Below are 21,082 nucleotides of genomic sequence, written 5' to 3' on the forward strand. Positions count from 1 at the left end.
ACAAAAAAGAAAGGAGGATAGGGAACTGACTTACCAAACAGAGAGTCTAAAAGAAAGTCTAACAATAAATCAAATAAAATATGTGTCAATGTCAGCAAATCGTTTCAAAGATGGACAGAAAATGCTGCTAAATGTTTCTGCCAACCAGAGCCAAAAGCTCATGACCTCAAGTTCACATTTATGTAGCTAAATTCAGTAAATGCCTTGAATCATAGTGTGTCGTCCGCTACACTGCCTGTCGCTGCAGACCACCTCCCCAGGAGAAAAGCAAGCACCAGCTCTGCAGATGGACGCCTCCCTGTCCTGCTGTCTATATCTCTTTTTTTATCAGACCACAAATGAGACACAAATTCACTACGTAGCCACCCTGACTCTGCGGTCCCCACCAAAAACGTGCAATAAACCCACATTTGAAACTAATGTTTCTAGACTTAGACAATATTAATAATTGTAGGAATAGTGTGTTTTAATAATCGTTAATAGACTAATGGTGGTGCAGATGCAATGGTGCCATTTTCCAAAATGTTAAAGGTCAAATGGCCTTCATTATGAATCTAACAGCTAAAACTAGACAAACAGGTGTGAGGTGAGAGGATAAACAGGATAAACACCAGCAGCCATAATGTTGTTCTTATGGTTTGTGACTTATCTGTAAAGCATTAGTAAATGATTATCTATAAATAAAGTCATTACTAACAGCTTGTAACACTTTATAAAGAGTGAATTATTCAAAGGTGGAACAGATTGTCCTCACAAAACTTTAAGCCCGTAGCAGTAGCTAAAAACACCCCTCTCTCTCCGAGGACCCATATTTGAGCAGTTTGTGTCATTATCTCAGACAGAGAATTCGGGCCTTTTGTTTGCATCCCAGCAGGAAGAAGTGTGCGTGGTTAAATTAAAGGTTCCCTCCTTAACTAACGAAGCAGCTTTTATAAAACATTCAGCGACTGCGTGTCGCAGATAATTGCTCAGCTTTTGTGTGTGACTTTGTGACCCCATGAGGAAAACAGAGGGAGACCTCTGACCTCTGGTCGTTACTGCTGCGTGGAACAGAGCCGCCTAATGAACACCTCTGTCCTCGGTGTTTACACGTGCCAATCAAACATGCCACTCCTCGTCACCGTCCTTTGTGCGGTCATCAGACACAAAAGCAGACAATTAGCTGCGCTTATTAAGACTCTACTCTTTAAAGGAGAGCCCTGTGTGCTAGTAATTAATCAGCTTTGCAGTGGCGAGTGAGCGGACCTCTTGTTAGGCTCTGTAGGCCGTGCTCCTCCTCTTCCTCCGAGGGGTTTTGGGCGGAGTTCCTCAGGTAGCGCTGGTGATGGCTGAGGCCAGGAAGTGCGGCCTGTCTGTGGCGGCAGAACTCATCCTCCAAGGGGTCTTCGGCTGCGATGTCTGTGGGCAGAGCAGAGCAGAGTGGGAATGAATCACACCTAAACCTTCTCTTCTCGCTGTCTGGATGGATGGCCTGGGGTGTTCAACATTATTTTTTTTCTACAGCGTCTTTGAATTTCAGCCTTCTGACACAAGATGTGTGCTGAAAAAAAAGTCAGCTGAAAGGAAAACATATTACCTTGTGATGCCCTTGGCAGTGTGAATACAATCAGACAGGAAAAAAACACACATCTATTACAGCAAGTTGAGCACAAGTGCAAAAAGGCATATTGATGTAACCAACATGAAACAACAAAGATGATATAAAACAAGAAGTTGAAAGAGTCCCTAAGGCAATGCAGACCCCTCCTTCCTTTCAACCATATATTTCATTCATATTTCATCTGCCTGACTTTATTGTGATTAGTCATGTAAATAAAATGAGATTTGGTTATTCTTTTCTCTAGGTAATTTACATTTATATTGAATTAGTGGCAGGCAGGGTATAGAGGAAGGGGGGGGACTTATTATGCTGCGAGATTACAGGCAGATCTCATCGCCATTGTGTTGTGTAATTAAGGCAGCGCAGAGGAGAAGAAAGGAGGCCAGATGCTCGCCGTGCTGAACCTGGTCCCATTTAGAGGAGGATCTGCACCAGCATTTAAAAAAAAAAAATCCCCTGTAACAGCCCGGACTTAAACACATCACAAGTCATTAGACACATGACAGCTTTGTTTGACATATTGCTGCACACCTGTGGGGGCCCCTCAACATAAACATATAGCCATTTCAAATATTAATGCAGGATGTAAAACGTGGCTGCGCTGCAACACTATCCTTGATGGGTTTTTTTACTTTATATTCAGGATATTCCGATCGGATCAGAAGAATCGGTTTCCGGCCCGATCTATGCATTTTTTAATTGTTCAGGTTTTGTTATTTTGAGTACACACCCCGCCTGATCCTTTGTTTACGTCCACCGTCACACAGGTGTCATAAACAAAAAGCACGATTTGTGATGTGATATTGAGGTTTTATTCTAATGCTGCTACTCCAATAAGAAGAAACTGGTGTTTTTTTTAAATGTTCAACTTAAGCTGCAAAATTTTCGTTGTTCATAACTTTACAGTACTTAAAGTGTGCACTGTGCAGCTGTATTATCCAGGTAAAGGTGTCGGCAGATACTCGGTATCAGATTACTCGGGTTGGGGTCTGGGGCAAAAAAAATTGATCGAGACATCTCGACTCAGGTGATATTTTAGAAGGAGATGGCTCTCTTTTAGGGCTTTTAGGCAGTCAAGGACAGCTGTGTGTGTTTGGGTCTTAAAAGACAAAGACATCACTGGATTTCTCTTAGAGCAGCGTCTTATTACTGCACGACCTCGACACTAACCCGAGTCGATTTCTTTGTCACAAAAGCTTTTCAGATCTGTTAAGGTCAGATTTGGCTGGCTAAACTTGCCATATGTAGTTTATTTTCTTGCCAAAAACAGGTGACTTTAGTCCTAGACTTCCTTATTACAAGAGTTTGCAAATCAGCTTTTTAAATTGAACAAAAACACAGAGTTGACCCCTGCGAGGAGAGACCAGCACCCACTGGACCCAGCAGAAACAGGACAATTGGTGGCTTTACACTCAAGGCTCTCAATTCGTTCTCTAAACAGCTCTGAAAAAAACCAAACAACTAATCCCATCCTGCATTCTTGTGCTGATCCAATCAGATGCAGTTAGACAGCAGGATTAAGCCAACATGTATGCGACTCCAAGCTTTGTTCCTGAGGATCAATATTTGGGGCTATTATGGGCCGGGTTACCTGGGTGATAAGATTCCTTCCACTATCAAGTCGCATAATCCATCATCAGTTAATTAATTTCAACAAAGACAATATCAAAGTGCAGTGATGATAATGAGATCTTTTAATTCTCATAAAGGCAGCCTTTTATTTTCTGCATCAAGGACTTAATTTGAAAAGTGAACACAATTCTGGATGCTTTCATTTGCAGCTATTGTCCTGAGAGTGCCTGTCATTTGTCTGCTAGCCAAACAAAGCTGTGTGAATCTGTAAAAAAACTGTTTGATACACACTGTCTAGACTGCTGTACAGGAGCGTGCACACGGGCACAAGCACCCGGGTTAACACCTAAACACACACAGACACAAAATCTTTGTGTGACGGACAAAAGCAGCCTTACTTGCAGCTGGCTGGAGCCTAAAGCCTAAAATAAATCACTGTTCAGGAGGAGTCTAACCCTACATGACAACTACAACTGTGGACCAGATTATTCTCAACTCTCCACCTTCCCTCGTTTCAAGACATCTGGTGTCGTGCTGATGTGACTCTACTGCTGAGCGCGGAGAGATACAGTCTGTGTCCTTGTTCAGACACGGCCAAAGAGAAACTGGCAGCTTATCTTTTGCCATCGCTCATAAAGTGGCCAGCGGCTGCAGGCCGATTCAATGCTTCACGCTAAGCTGTCAAGCAGACGAGGTGGAGGGGGGGTTAACACCGGATGCTGCTTTCTGCCGACAGGAAGCCATCTTTCATAACACAGGGGAACTCAGGGACAGGAAATCAGTGTGTCATAATGGAATGGATGGAGACCTTATTTAAACAAGAGCGAATTTTATCAAATCATACTAATACTGACAATTACATATGAATCTTTAGGATTAAATTTAGGAAAACTTTCTGATTAAAAACAAAATAAGTCAAAAAGTAAAATTTGTCAGGTGTTGCTCTCATCACTGTCTAGATTCTTCAGTATTTGTGATCCCTGTTGAGGAAATTATCATTCAGCGAGATGATGTCATGCTGTCTTTTGTACACAAACAGTGTCATCTAGTGGCCATAAAAGGGCCCGCCTTAAAATCAAAATGTCTGGTGAATATTAGCTATTTTTTTCTTTTTTTTAAGAACATGTTGCTAAGGTGAAATGATTGTAAAAAAATGTTTTACTTTTTAAAAATTATTTCTTGTACATGTCTTCTAAAGCAGTGGTCCCTAAGATCGGAGTAGGGGCCCCTAAAGGGAGTGAGGTGATAAATATAGTGGGTTCTGGAAGGAAATAATTGCTGCAATTTGCAGAATACTCTTTCTCTGAGTCAGAACTTATGCTAATGCATTTTGAACATACAGGCACGCTGCACATATTTTCAGATTTGGTGTAATCTGAGTATTTTGTTACTGGGGAGTAGCTAGTTACATGTAGGGGGAGCGGGGTTGGATGGGACAGGGAAACAGTACCTTTTAAACAAGTTAGAAAGTAACTATGCCTAAACTGTTCACCGTGCTCATTTTTGGCCACATCTTCCTCACTTTCAACCTCAAAGTGGAGACCTTCTCACTATTTGGCAAATTTTGTTCAGTTATAAAATGTACTGCATCTGAGTAAAATTTTGTCTGTTTTGTTTTTTGTCTTCTACCGTGCTGTTTTTAGTTTGCCACATACAAAAAATATATGGGAAAGCTCATTTTCTGGCTTATCACTTGGTGCTAGTTTCAGCTGTCTAAATTTTATTCAGTTGCATGCACAGGAGTCCAAAGAGTGTCTAATCTCCCTGGAACAGTTGGGACAGTATTGTTTATAAGTTTTACCTTGTTAAAAATGAACAAGAAGTGGACAGAAACAAGCCAAAGTCTTTTACTAATTGGGCAAGGCCCACTGTTTTACTAAGAAAAAAAATGTGATTAAATAGCCAACCAAAATGTCATAGAATATAGGATAAGACCCTCGTTTTGGGCATAGCCAATGTCCGGATATTTTCAGCTTTATTGCCCGGTTTTAAAACATTTGTTAAAAAAGTAATCAAAACCTATTCACATATAGGCTGATTAGTTACATTACTTTAATAAAGTAATTAAAATAGTTACATTACTAATTATGTTAACAGGGTAATGAATGAAAAGACAAAAAAAAAACCTCTGTAATCACCAACATTTTCATTCGTAGCTAACTGTATTCACTTTTTTTTCTCAGTAACTAACTGCTTACAATACATAATACGTAATTTAATGTCTGTAACTACTTACATGTAACTAGATACTCCCCTATTAAATTTTAAAAAGTATTCTTTCCAAAACTGGCTGTATGCATCTATAAATCAGCTCAGAAATCATGGAAAACCTAACCGCAGAACCAGACTAACAATTATCACAATTTAAGGTTTTCTTCCGTATCAAATTAATTCAGTGATATTTGTCTGCACACCACTGTGTGCTTTGCAAACAGGAAGTGCTACTAACTAATTCGGCCGACTTTTTAATGGAGCCAATTTGCCAAAATAAAAACAAAAATATAAAAAAAAAAAAAACAAAAGCTGACTAACTGTAAACTGCGTGCGCAGGAACACCCCTTCCCAAAAATATGGGAACTATACTTCCAAAAAAATAAATAAAAGACGAGGACTGACCAAATGTAGCAATATTATAACTTTTAGGTTTTTCCACTGCACTACAAAAGCTCAGTTGATCCAGGAGAGGGAGTGATTGTACCATAAATAAAATTCCCTCTTCTGCAACACTAAAAACATGAAATCTAATGCAGGCATATTTGTGCAGAATCTAAAATTGCCCCTAAAAATAGTAGTAAAATACTGCCGTTTATTGCTAGATTGTGTGGTATTCCCTATTTACAGCACATTAATTTAATCATCACATTTATACACACACTCACAGAGAGGAGGGGAAAGAGAGCACACAAGGTTGCTGGTATGAAGCAACGGATTGGCGCAGAGCTGCACCGTCACCTAGCAACAAGACTGCGCATGCTCAAATGCCACTTCAATCAGTACTGGTGAAGGGGAAATTGAACCAAACAAATATGGCCCAAAATACTGAAAGACATGGCTTTCACACAACCAAAATACACACAATCTGTCTTTCTCCCTCACAAAGGTAATCACACTGTAAATCCATAAATGTTAAATTAAATATAGCTGTAAACCGTATCAGCTTGACTCATGTAAAAAGACCTCACCCTGCGTTTTTCTTCTCCTCAGTTCCCCTCTGACTCGTCTCTTGCAAAAATATGCAGTGAAGCTTGTGTAAATAATCTAGCCCTGAGCACATTCCTTGAGAAACACACACACACACACACACACACACACACACACACACACACACACACACACACACACACACACACACACACACACAATCTCCTGTCTGTACACAGTGACCTCTGAGTCAATTGCAATCATTACTCAACCTGAGCCTATCATGCCTGATGTTTAATAGGACAGGAAAAATAAAATGTCTCCAAATGACACATTTTTTTTTAAAGATGTCAAGGCCTTTTGTTAAGTAAACAGACTGAACAACTGGTTAAATTTTGTGTCCGTAGTTTAGCTCGATGCCTCTACAGGATGTGTTTGAGGGCGTTTTCAAAAGAGGTGCACTATCAACATTTTTTACAAGCTCAGAAAAAATGTGTGACGGGAGGGGCAAAGAGAGAAACCTGAAAGAGGGTACATGAATCCAGGAAGTTGGGTGTATCTTCTCACCTGGTTCGTAAAGGTAAAAGCATACCTACCCACACAGAAAAGAAAAAAAAAAAAAGCCTAAGGGTTCGAAGGAAACGGGCGTGTCTTTGCTGAAAACATGTATTTTCCTTCCTTTGATTAATTATTCTTTGAGTGAAAGCACACACAGCACATCGGTGTACTCTACAATGAGTGACCAAGCCCAAATGTGAGTCATTAGTATGTTAAAATAATGCACACTGTGAGCTGTATGTTGGGTGAGTGTTCAAAAAAAAGCAGCCGCTGTGGTTTCCCTTTATTGCGGTTGTGTGAAGCACGTTTAAAATGTGATCAGGCACACACACACACACCATACACCCAGGAAGAGTGAGAGGATATAAAGCCACTCAAGCAAAAGAAAACACCGCAAAGACACCAGGTGACTGCAGACGACTTTTCACGACGTTCCACGAACTGAAGTTTATTGACCAAATGTGAGCTTTTTTATTTTTTCTTTTTACAAAGAATGAAAATTCCCCTGTGTGTCCGGTAACTGTGTAAGGTTGTAATGCGGGTTTGAGTTGCTGACACAGTTACAGTGAAACTACAAAGCAGCCCCCTGGAATCAGCAATCATGCAAAAAAACAAACAATACATACTCTGGTGTTCTAAAATACACAAACAAATGTAAAAGAAAAATGCACATTGTTATAATTAATTCATTAATAATCTATGTAATTCATATTACACATGCGTGAACATGGTAACAGCTAACAGGTTAGCGAGGTGATGTTCAAGTTAAAGACATTAGGGCGAAGTGGTTAAGCTTTTACCATTCACTTGTTAAACTGGTCAAATGAAAAGAGCAAAAATGACATGCGGAAGTCTAAATGTACAGCGTCTCGTTTTCCAGCGACAATAAGAAAGACAATATCTACCCCAGAGGAAAAATAATATATATCTATATATTCATAACAAGTACCTAGCTTTGTGCTTGTCACAGAAATAAAAAGTACAATTATTGTAGTAAACAAAAACACAAAGCCCAACAAGATGGTCCCCCCGAAATAATGGAATAAATACAAATATACAAATATACTGTGAACATCTCTCTCGCCTCCTGTTGCAGCTAAGCTAAAATGAGAAAAATTGTTCTTCAGGAATGAGATGCAGGAGGACAAAGAGAGAGGAGAGACCAACCGCCGGAGCCAAACATAGTCACTGGGTGAGTTTTTTTTTTCCAGGTGTGAAAATTGTTATGTTGGTCAAATTGTTGTGGTGAGATAATTACTTGTTATCCAGTCTTAGGAGCTGCTCCTTACCATTAACTGTTAGGGATTTTAACTGACCGTCCTCCTCCACTTCCACGCGCTCCTGTCCGTTCTCCACGATCCTGTAACGGACACCAAAAGCATCAGAGATCTGCAAGTCAGACTAGTAAAGAGATACTGAATAAATTGAAATGATGGAAATACAGTGCTCTGTACCACTTTAAGATTTGGTGCCATTATGCAGAACTTCCCAGATCAGTAAATCATAAGCAAAAGGTTGTAAAAACACAAACGTTGCCTTTTCTAACTGTAATAAAGTGGACAACCAGCTGCAACCTAGTTTCAATTATAACAAGCCATCCTTTGATATTGATGAAAACATTTCACTCCGAGTGCCGTTTGCTGTGAGACAAGCGTGCAGGGACTGTCTACAAAATACAGAACTTAAGAAATGAAAAATACTCGAAAATATTGAATAACTTCTCTCCTACAAAGTGTTGTGTCCTTAAAATCACTGTACATTTCAATAATCTCTTGTTGGGAATACTAAAAATGAGTGCTTTTGTATAATTTAGGGGGAGTTTTCAATGAAAAAAGCCATTAAATTCTTTCTTATACAGTGTTGTATCTCAAATATTCAATAACTTCACTCTTAGTAAACCCTTTTTGATTAGCCTTATATATTAAAAATTCAAAGACAGAGACTTGTAAATTGTTCAACTGTTTATGATAAATTTAGAAAAACAAAACTGATTGTCTTGACTTTAAAAGTTTTGTTTATAATTGCAAATGATTTTAAATAAATTTAAATAAATTTAAATATTTAAATAAATTAAATTATTTTACTGTGCATAATTTAAAGTGTTCTCATTCTTTCTAGACCGAACAGTTGTTTAAATCGATGGAGGTTGGGGTCGTTTTAGTGACAAGAACCTCGATCTACTTTCACCCCGAGAGAAGATCGATACCTTTCTCACGTCTGTACAGTAAACACGAAACTGCATCATCCAGCCAAATCAGCATATTTCCCAAAATGTCAAATTAGTCCTTTTAAAATGCTGGTGAGTTTGACATTTGAATACCGTTTTGTAGTAATTTTTCTGCCGTTGATGAACTTGGTGGAGGTCGACACAGATCTGAAGTTACCCATTCCTCCTCCCCCGCCTCCGCCTCCGCCTCCTCCTCCTCCTCCACCAAAAGATGAAGAGGAGAAGGAAGTGAACCCTCCACCCATGTCTCCAAATGAGCTAAAACCTGCAAAAGATTCAAGAAAAACCTCAGTCAAACTGCTAAAGTATCATAAACTCAAACAAGTGGGGTCACTTGTTGGGATGCACGCACCTGAATCGAACCCTGTGAGGCCGTGTCCAAATGCCGGGAAGCTCCCAAACCCGAAGAGCGATCCCCCCATTCTGCTTCGGCTTGCGCCCCTTTGGCGACTGCGACTGCCCCCGAAGAAATCTTCAAAAGGGTCATCAGCTGTGGAGGGAAACACGGTACAAAACAGAGGTTAAGTGTGTGAATGAGAAAGAGAAAACCTTTGAAAACTTTAATTTCATTTCTAAATCCTAACTGGTTTTTAACTTTTTCAGTTCTTCAAAAATTCCTTAACCTGCTTAATCATTTTCATATTATTTCTGTAGCCATATAAAAGCGGACAAAACAAACTGTGAACACAACACTGACATATAGCTTTGCATTAGAAATTGTTAGCAATGATTGATTTGATTAGCAAATATACAAAAAATCATCAATTATCTAGAATATTTACAAATGTTAAGCCAAAACAATGAGCCAAACCATACTAGTTACCCCTTTTAAATGACTCAGTTGTTTGATCCACTGTTAATATTTATTATTTAATATAATTCGATTTTTGGGAAGTGACACTTGCTTTTGCAAATGTATGTTTTGGCGCTTTGAGCACCACAAACCGAGTGCCATCTAGTTCCATCATATTGGAGAGAAGAAATCTTGAGAGCTGATATCTCCGACACTCAGCTACTCACACCAAAACTATCTAGATTGATAAACAGCACTATAAGTAAGAGATATTTTGATTTTGGGCCCCTTTCACACTGTGTCTAGATTCCAAAAGATTTAAGTATCTGATAATAAAAAAGCTGCAGTTGATGTAAGAGCATCGGTTTGTAATTTCTGGAACAATCTTAACCCTAAACTGTCAAAATGCCCATCGCTAATTCTCATCCTAAAGCCCTGTGGACATGCTACTAATTGCACGCTGCCAATCTGGGTCACCCCAGCAGGATAAGGCTGGATCACTGGCACCATTCGCTGAAAGAAGACTCCTTCTTTAACCTTGAATGTACCGAGGCAGCAAGAAGAAAGCCTCTGACAGACATCTTACAATAAAAGCACTCCCTGACCACTGATTTAACTGTCTGTTTACCCAGAAGAAGACATTAGAGGAGACAGCTCAGCTTTTACAAAGTTGTCAGTAAGTCACCAGACATCAGTGGAAGAAAGAGAGAGGAATGTTACAGGCTGAAAAATGCGGCTTTAACTCTGGAATTCTGGTTCAACGTTTGTGTACATGATCAGTGTACACAAAGACATAGCTGGGAGAAAAGTTAGGGCGTTCTCGCTCTCACACTTTGGTGCTCTGACACAACTTCAAAGGACCTGTCAGGCATAAAGACTGAGATTAAGTCAGCGAAGAATGTGCCACACCTAAAGCCTCACATCGCCACACCGAATCGAAAATGCAAGTTAGTCTGGAACCTCTCTGCTCATTTACAATTTCCTTTGGGTGTTATCTAACAGCTGTAGATTAAAAATGCCTCTGCATGCAACGGGATAGACCGACAACAAATAGGGGCAGCAAAAACAGTAAAGGACATGGTGTATGTCTGTGAACGAGTGTTGCCCTCTTTGCCATCAGAATTATCCTCTATGCATATACAAATTCTAACTATACGCACAAGAAAATAGGCAGCGCAGCTTTTAATAACTACGCACCCAAATTATGGAATAGCCTTCAAAAAGCTATAAGAGAAGCAGGCTTGGTGAATGTTTTTAAAATTAAAACCTATTTATTTACTCTGGCTTTTAATTAATATAATTGTTGCGTTTACTATTTTTGATCAATTCTCTTATTTTTATCATTTTTACTGGTTTCTGTACTTTTTACTTTGACTTTTAAATGTTGTTTATCTTTTTATTGTCCATCTTGTTCTCTGTGTTCCTTTTTTTGTTAAGCACTCTTTGTATGAAAAGTGCTCTATAAATTCAGTTTATTATTATCATCATAACAAGTATTATTATTATTGTTTTTTTTTTAGTCGACTGCTTTGAAAAATGCCTGAATAGCGCTCCTTTTCACTGAGCTAGGTTTTAGCTTTTGTTGGGGTTTTTTTGTTTTTTTACCAGTTGTACTCAAAAGTAATTGAAATTGGCTTTCAGCTATTGTCTTTTTATTGTTCCAAACTATCGTTATTAACCTTTATGCCAGAGCAATAAAACCTCACTGATTCTTCTGATTCCCAGGCAACCACACCTTTTTACCATACGCGAATAAATAAAAGTGTAACAGTGTAAATGAGTTTTCAAAATGTGCGTGTGCACCATAATATACAAAGTCCAAATACAGCACTTGTCCAGGGAGATATTGTGGAGACATTTTGTGGATATTGTTTTATATTTCTGCAGTATGTCCAAATGAAAGTGGGTAAAAAAGTTTTGTCTACTTCCTGCACATGTTCATTTGAGAATTAGTGTGTGCTGTTTTTGGCAGACAAGTAAATCCTTGTCATCGTGTGAATTTGTCTCTACAGCAGCACACACACACACACACACACACACACACGTGCGCGCACACACGCACACGTGCGCGCGCACACACACACACACACACACACACACACCCCTCAGTCTGCTCTGAGGTGGGTGAGTGACAGATCCACAGGACCAGCTGGACTGGAGGCTGGATGGCATTTTAAAAATATATCGTAACGCTCTTTTTTGTGTTTGCCATCTTCAGGACAGAAAACCAAAAATGGTTATTTTTATCAGTCTATCTGAAGAAAAATATAGTGTTGAAATAGACAAGACAAGATGGATGTTTAGACATATCCTCTTACCAATTAAGCATAATAAAAGTTGTCCCCAGTTAAAATAGAACTTGAACTTAACTCTCAGTGGAGATAGCATCATGGTTTGGCTTTTTTTAAACGTGCCTTGTTTACTGAAGAGAGTAAACAGCAACAGCTGTGCTACACCACTTTATTCTACCCCTGTTAATAAATATAACATTAACACATGTCAGTTTATAAGAACAATCTGACAGAAAAGATGACTTTCCCTTCAAGTTCTAATTCAGTCCCCTCGTTTTTAAAGTATCATTTCTAATAACTCCCATTTCAATACAGTCCTTTCAATAACTTAATGCTGAACACTCACACGTTTTCCATGTGCTCTGACACATGGAGACACACACCGCGCGAACACTTGGCGTTATTACATCTGCTTTTGTTTTAATACGGAAGCTATTTTTGAAAGCATTCCAGTTGAGTGATGCAGACGTTCAAATCCATCCTCTGCCTGCGTCTGAACTCCATATTTAGAGCTACACGGGGTGAACTTCACATGCCTTCCAATCAGCCTTTTGCTGAACCCAGACAACCCAGGACAGGCGCTAAACTCCTATAACCGAACATAATACAACTACTGACACCTCTGAAACAAATTAACAATCAGGAACTACGAGACGCTGGCAGTGTAACACATAAACAGCCGCTGGTCAACATTGCATTAACGTACTTGTTTATATTAAGCAAGTACTTAAATAGCTTACAAAGTGTGAATAAAAAAACAAAAAACTATTATCTTGTTGCTCATCTGAGGAAAATTTAGAAATAAGTGGTGGACAAAAAAGATGAGAATTATCTGTTCTGAAAAGCAACGGTAACTGCTTTTAACTGCTAATATTTGTTTGCTTTTCTTTTTCATTGCCTCTCACTATATTTATGTTACGCACCAATATAACAAAGCGCATTCCTTGCATGCAAAAACCTATAAGCCAGATAATGATTCTGATTTTGAAACTAATAACTGAGAAGAGGCTCCAAAATGGTTAGAAATAATAAGGCAATTTCAAATTATTGCAAAAAACAAACAAACTGATTATTTGTATTATGGATTAATCTTCCTTTACTTTTCTTTTTTATTCTAATAAAAGAAAAAAACAGAGAATGTCAAAAAAAAAAAAAAAAAAAAAAAAATTCCGAAGCCCGAGGTGACTTTTAATCCCCACAACTGAGAAACTAAAATCAACAAATGTTTGGCAATTTTGCTTGATAAAAATCACTAAGAAAAATAGTTGCCATGGCATCACTGATTAATTGTTTTAACTCAACAAAGATGTAACATTTCTTTGTAAGAAAAAATAAACTATTATATCAGCATTTAATCCCCAACCACCTTAGATGAACTACGGTTGCTCTGTTTAATTATATTTGTATGAGTAGATACATTTATGTTTGTATGTATGTATATATTATTTTGATGTTGCAGTTCTTTTTTAACCTTTCTTTTTGATTTGAAAGTTTTATTAATGCCCAATGGGGAAAACCCTTTGCCTCCTAAAACACTGCATACAGACAACAAATAATACACACTGCATTCACAGTAATCAACAAATAGATACAAAGATAAATAGATAAAATAAATAACACATTATAAGGCCAGATGAATAAACAGCTGAAAGGTGCTGCATCTAGAGACCACATTTGAAAGTGTTCATTAAAAAAACAGACTGCTGCTGGAACAAAAGACCTTTGGAGTACATTTTTGACATACATGTATAAAGATGTGATGCCTCCTGGAGAGGTTGTGCATATTATGTATTTATATGTATACATGGCATACTTTTAATATATGTTATAAATCAAAAATTTCAATTCAATTCAACTTCGACACTGAAGCACCCTTAGTCACTCACTGAATGACCCTCTGAGTCACATATAAAATATTTGTAATGGACAACCTTCAAAATACATTTTAATGGAGCGTGCATTACCGTTTAAAAACTATTCTGCAATTATGAAATTGCTTTTTATGATAAGAATAGTAAAAAATTAAGAATATTTTCAAGAAAAAGAAGCTGGAATAAATTAAGAGGTCTAAACCCCAGTTAATAGATAAAGGCTACTTAATAAAGTCGAGGTCAATATCCAGCAGAGATACTCCGTGTTTTCCAGCATGTGACATTTAGTGGCAGGTGACCTCCCGAGGTGAACAGCACTTAGCGTATTGGAGATGCACATTACAGAGCTGTTGGGGATTAGCACAGGGCTTTACAGAAAGTTTCCTGGGTCGAATGCTCCACATTTCTACACAGCAGGGGCTGCACGCTAACAGCTAAAAGGCCAACTAATTAGCAAACGGCAATATGAATGTTTTACACGATATAAAAGTGGGACCTACAGGATGTTCTCCTTTTCAGTCTCTCCTGAGCCTTCTCAGGTCATCTGTGTATATTTATGACCAGATAAAATTATGCGGCTATTAATAGCAGTTGCCAACTGTGCACTCTTCTTTTCAGTCCCTCTTTCTTCTTTCTCTTTGAAAGCGATAAAACCCATCAGTGCCTCGCCAGAAACGAAACAGACTTACCAAAAAAATCTGCAAATGGATCTCTGCCGCCAAAGAATTCCCTGAAAACGTCCTCGGGATTACGGAATGTGAAGTGATCATAATGGCCTCCTGTAAAACAAACAATAAAAATAAACCACACATCTACTAATCAGACGCAGTATTATAGATGCTGCTATCATTATAAGTCATAAAAAAGACTCAGAATAGTGAAGGAACATGTCACTAAAACATTATACCTGTAGACTCACAGAGCTCATCTTGTTAATTTCCATATTAGAACTGACTACTGAAATATTATTAGTCATCTCCATGGCGCTGAGATGAATATTTTGCTATTTCGAAAGTCGTCTCCTTACCTCCTCCTCCTCCTCCTCCCCCTCCTGAAAGGCCGTCTTTGCCATATCTGTCATAAGTGTGCCTCTTGTTTTCTGTTGTGGGAAGAAAAGAAATTTAGATAAGACGAAGAAAACCAACAAACAGATGTTTTATTTTCAACCTTAGAGTCATTAAAGTCTTCACACTGCAATATATAAGTGTCAAATTAACTACTCCCTTTCAATTTTTTTTGCTTTTCACTGGGACTAATCACAGTAATCCAAAAAAAAAGTCCACATTTTCAAATTATATCCTATTGATGTGCATTTTATGCATTAAATCAATAATTTTGACGATCTTCATGTGGATGTCTTTGCTGTGAGTAACTGCACAAAGCTGCTGTTAAACGGTCACAAAAAGGGCGTAACTATCAGTGTCTGAAAACATTTACACCTCAAACCGTTTCTGACATCAAATGATAAATAGAAAGTAAAACTTAACACCCACCACACAGGAACTCTACACAAAGAGCCACTTGATTCAGCATAAACAATCCTGACACTGTGCACTGCAAATGCTAACAATACCTGCATCTTGTGACTATGTGAGTGTGGTGCATAGCTACGCCTAATATAATATAACAGGCTTCTGTTGTGTTCTCAAACCTACATCTGAATTCCAGACATGCTCATGTTTTCAGCATTATTCCAGTAAATACACTCACTAAGGAAACAGAAAACTTACTAAAGACATCTTGATTTGAAGCAATTTACCTGCTTAACTTATTTGATGCATGGTAAGTTTGACATAATAGTACTTTTTTTGTTATTGACCTAAATGTATTTTTAAAGCAATGTTTTTTTAGGCTGCATATGTACTTGTAGTGATTAATAATTTTAGTATCTGCTCCAAAACCTAAAGTTATCATACTGGTAAAAGCAACATTTTTAAACTGACACCCTGCCCCAGTAATCAGATGTGGAGGTACAATCTTTTCTCTAACAGCAGAGATGACAACAATGTGAAGTGCTAATGACAAGACATATGTTTTCTTAGAGGCTCAGAAAAACACAAGTCATCACATTCAAAGATTAATTACTTTACAAAACCTGTAATGTGTAATGCAAGGCCTCATGCTCCAAACTAACAAAGAGCAGAATTTCACCTCCAAGCCAGCTACTAAATAACAGCAAGGCAAGAATACCCAAAACTCAACCAAACTGCTGAAACTCTGAGTCAGTCGAAATAACACTACTATCTTATAATCCTGGCAAGGCCACAGTAGATAAAAACAGCCACACAAAAACCATATATGGATGTAATTTGTAATGTTTTTTTTGTACGGATTTGTTGTCATTGTGCTCTGTGTGTCTCTCTTCTTTGCCTAAAATCAACACATTTTGGGATTATCTGGCTCTGGACATATTTTGGCTTTGACATTATGCCTGGACAAAACAATGATAGAAGATCACAGACTTGAATGAGTAACAAACAGTAAGCCTACAAGATAGGCCTCAAGTGGCTAACCTAACCCCACCAGTATTGTGTGCATCATCTAGGGTTGCAACGGAATGAGATTTATAAAGTATGACAAGTGTTTTAGAAAATATTGTGTTTTCACCTAATTACAGCATAAGTTATACTATTATTATTATAATCAATGTTAAAAAAACCTTAAAATTATTATAACTAAAACTGAAAGCCAATTAAGGAGAAAAGGAGGAGCGCACCTGCAGATTAGATTTTCTATCCGGTTGCCTTTTTTTTTCAATACCATAGATAAGCAAATGTACATGTTACGATAACGGTCAATTTTCATTACCCGGTGTACCTTTAAACCTGTATATTTCTGCAGTCCTAGTATCATAAATAACAGAGCACTTAGCAAGCACAATGGGACAAAAGAGCACTTTTCCAATTATGGAAGAAGTCATAAAAAGGTCAATGAACTTTATGTCTGAAGAGCTAGCAGGTATCTCAAAACAACAAAAACAAAATAATACTAGACTTGACCTCTTCGTCCTGTCATGTTGGATTGAGGGCTGACTTAAGGGGCTCACCATCTCCTCTTAAAGTACAATTGGTATTACAAGACAGTATGGGCCGAGGCTAGCTGGTTGGCATGCTTATTTCAAAAGAGCTCTCTGCAACACAATACATAAACGTCTTTGACCTAACATCAAAGCTGTTACTTCTCTACAATCTGTCGATGATGTTTGTTCATTTTTTAGCAACAATTAGTGTGAATCTTACAAACTGCACCTTTCACATGGCTTTAGGACATACTTTCTCCCTCTACAGAAAAACCTTACCATCTGAGAGCACTTCATACGCCTCTGACAGCTCTTTGAACCTTTTTTCTGCTTCCTCCTTGTTGTCTGGGTTCTTGTCTGGATGCCACTTCAATGCCAATTTTCTGTAGCTGGGATACAAAATACCACACAGTTAAAATACACACAGTGACATCAAAACAGAGACTAACACACAATGTATGTCATACACTGTAGACATTCCAAGGGCAGACAGTCAGTTCTTAATACAGAAACGGAGGGTGGAAAATGTGTATGTGTTGTATGTATAATGGACATCCCCGTATTGGAAACACATATCCACATTCAAGTCTTTTTTTAGGGTGGCAAACATGCCTACACCAAACACATAGGCACCCCTTTATGCACTCACACATCGAAATGCATACGTGCACACACTGTCCTTCCCCCCATCCAAGCAGAAATAACAAAGACAGCCTAAACTCCACTGACGTGCAGCGGAGGCTTGCACAGCGGCTTACGCTGCATCAGCTGTTTGTTTCTAAGCCCAGCAGCAGCATCGACAGCGGACACACAAAATGACGTGGACAAGACTATGGACTGAGAGTCAGCCAGCAAAAAGGCTGCACACAGTCTGGGCATTGACTCCGTTATGAGTGTTTAGTGAATAGTCTTTGTAGTCCACGTCTTTGTAAGCATTGTAGCAGATGCTCAGCATTCGCTATCTATCTTCTGTGGTGGAGAACTGGCAAATTGGATTAATAGGTTGATCTGATCAGCAATAATCAATGGTTTCATCCTCTCTCATATGATTTAACTCCACTCAGTGATTTACTGCATTACCCAAAATAACTGAATTTTCCCTGGAGCAAAAGCCTCTCCTTACATCTAAATTCAATTCAAAAGAACCTCTAAACTTGTCAAAACAAAGCGCGTCAGTAGAAACCTGTGAGGCCGTGTAATTAGCTGGAACTGGCCGGTTGAGTGGGCAACCGGGAGAGGTGGCTGAGTGGAGGGGGAAGGTATTTGACAGCGGCAAGGTTACAGGAAGACGAGTGGAAACTTTCTGCATTGCATTCTCTCTGCGCTCTCTCTCCTTGTGTCAGTTTATACAGCTAGAGGGGGATATAATTAACCTATTACACTCTTCTGAGTGGGTGACATTTACCAACAACAGCACTGGGGGAAAATAAGAACAGAAAACACTCAGGAACACTTACGCTTTTTTGATGTCGTCTTGCGTTGCATTTTTCGGCACTCCTAATGTCTGGTAGTATTCCAGCATGGTTCTGTCTGTGTGAGTTTGTAGGTGCCGTTCTGTGCGAGGGTCCTCTATGTGGCCTCTGTGGAAAGAAAGTTAAGTTCTGTCAAGACATGTTAGCTTGGAGAGTTAAAGCCCAAATGACTGCAGCTGAGCGTAGCCACGTGTGACGGGTGAGATACATCCCATCCAGACATGAGGGGTAAATTTGTAAAAGGGGAGGGAGGGGGCAACGGCATTAAACAGAGTGGCAATGCTCAACAATGTAATCAACTGCACTGAAATAGAGATGCAAGGAGGAGGACAGCTAAGCTAATACAAGCCCAACAAAATTACATAATAAGCAGGTGATCATCCCTCACCCCGAGGCTGTATGAGAGAAAATGTGAATCATGTTTTGCTTTTGAAATTTGGAAATAAAACCGAGGCTTTTTTTTTTCAATGTGAGCTAATGTTGAAGTTATGAATCTGCGCAAAAACAAGATATAACAGGTCCGATGAAAAAGTATCAGAAGACATTCCAGTCTCTACTTTTAGCCCCAGATTTCCAATTTTTTTGCAACACAGAGGGTAACCTGCACCAACACATCATTGTCATCAGTCATGCGCTTAAAATCTCTCCTGCACTCTGTGCCTAGTTGGCTAAGAATATGATAACAACTGCTGCCAACATACTGAGTCTAGATCTAGAGGTAGATACAAAGAAATATGAAAAAAAGCTGAGATTTGACTCTGAGATTCGTGGTGTAAAACATTTCTGCAGAGTACAATCTTTGATGGAGGAAGAGGTATCACAGAAAAATATGTAAGGATCACATTACTGATACAGTACCTCCAAATGAGTGTTCAGGAAACCACCCCCACAACATGCCCATGTCCAGCTGACTAGCTCACTACGCACATAAGTAACAGCATTACTTCCAGGCCCATCGATGGTAAAAACAATTTTTTGACCCAGTCTAAATTGTGCCATAAATGACACATATGATTTTTATTAATTTAAAATTTTAAATGTCACAGAAGTTGTATATTTGTCATAGTACCATTTAGTTTAGTGTTAAACTGCCTGGTGAACTAAATCTCTCATCGCACACAGTATATATAAATAACACCGTTATGTTGGCACAAACGTCACATTTTCTGACTTGTGTTTAAACAAGTGATCCGAAACAATGGAAATACATGTTGGAAATACATTTTTTGTCCACCTGTCACTCAAAAGATTATTGTTGTTTTTGGCTGGTAGGGATTTAGCTGGTGGGTGGTGCTAATTTCCAACTCTGTGACAGACTGTATACATAAGGGATGTAGCTAACACTTTGAAGCCTCAAGTTCAGCATTTCTGCCATCTTCATCTTAGTTGCTGGAGCCAGAAGTGGCCATTTTTGGATGAGAGGTTAAAGCTTTGGAGGAGCAGCAGATAGATCTGACTTGCAGACAGCAGCGACGCTTTGAAGACAGACTGTCACTCAAGCTACCCACCCTTAAATATGAGTAAATTTGGGCTTCAATACCAGGTTTTAAGCATGTGCTGTAAAGTTGGCCACTTTAACATGTGGGTCTATGGGGATCAACTCTATTGTGAAGCCAGCCTTAAGAGGTCATTTAATGAAATGCAGTTTTTGGCGCTTCCCCAATGGCTTAATTATTTAGCCGCGGAGGTTACCATTTGTTCGAAACACAAAAGACATCACAGCTTCAGGGAGAGAGTTATGTCTGTAGTCCTTCTAACTGCAAATTTGTACTTCAACAGTTTAACAAAAAACGGTGGCTTTCTTGACCTTGAAAATGATCATTTAAACTGACAAACATCATATGTGCACAATTTAAACAGGTTAAAAAATAATTAATCTCTCACCGTTGACTACCATAGATATTTTTTCTAAAACGAAGTCCCATGGTGGACTTTGCCTCTCTGTATCAATGACCCCCTTTTACAGGTTTGGCCATCTGTGGTCATTTAAAGTGACAGAGTCACAGTGGGCAACATCTTTTCTAAACCAAATATAGCCTTTAGCTGCCATCGTCCTCATGTGTCCAATGAAGGTTGCCTTTGCTTATCCATGTCAGTTAATTATGACCTTTATAATACTTTTCACCCTCACCTCTCTTTCAGTGATATTGTGTATATTCCCCAAATATGATGCGCAAATCACACAGAGGAAGCAGGTTTTTATGATGTTTATTTATAAGAAGATAAGACTTTCCCACTGTTATATATTTTGCTGTGGGTGGGACTGAAACACAGTGTGTCACAAGGTTTCTTTCAACACCTGTACACGCAGAGCAGGCTCTGGTTTTCAGGCTCTGCTCTGTGGTCTGTATAAAGAGGTGGAACTAAGTGGAAGGTCTGTTTCCTCTCTCATTTAAAAGCTACATTAACAGTTATTATCTGTATGTTTTGGCTTGCAGAATCTTATTTCACTTTAAGAAAAAAAGAAGGAAAAGACATCATGTTGTCCTGTTGGATTTCATTCAGATGTGAAGTTTGCAGGACACATGACACCACTTT

General features: G+C 38.7%; 1 protein-coding gene across 2 annotated transcripts in view; it reads right to left on the reverse strand.

Moving 5' to 3' along the window:
* dnajb6b (DnaJ heat shock protein family (Hsp40) member B6b) overlaps positions 1-21,082 on the reverse strand; it is a 29,136-nt gene that overhangs the window by 1,528 nt on the left and 6,526 nt on the right. For both annotated transcript variants that reach the window (XM_042510342.1, XM_042510343.1), the window contains exons 2-9: positions 18,530-18,652; positions 17,352-17,461; positions 15,081-15,152; positions 14,743-14,832; positions 9,451-9,588; positions 9,192-9,363; positions 8,161-8,231; positions 1,246-1,398 (exon numbers count right to left, since the gene is read on the reverse strand). In XM_042510342.1, the coding sequence (XP_042366276.1) occupies positions 1,246-1,398; positions 8,161-8,231; positions 9,192-9,363; positions 9,451-9,588; positions 14,743-14,832; positions 15,081-15,152; positions 17,352-17,461; positions 18,530-18,594 (871 nt within the window). In that variant the 5' untranslated portion in view covers positions 18,595-18,652. The remainder of the gene's footprint in view (positions 1-1,245; positions 1,399-8,160; positions 8,232-9,191; positions 9,364-9,450; positions 9,589-14,742; positions 14,833-15,080; positions 15,153-17,351; positions 17,462-18,529; positions 18,653-21,082) is intronic.

Source organism: Plectropomus leopardus, chromosome 21 (assembly GCF_008729295.1).
Source record: "Plectropomus leopardus isolate mb chromosome 21, YSFRI_Pleo_2.0, whole genome shotgun sequence".
NCBI lineage: Eukaryota > Metazoa > Chordata > Actinopteri > Perciformes > Serranidae > Plectropomus > Plectropomus leopardus.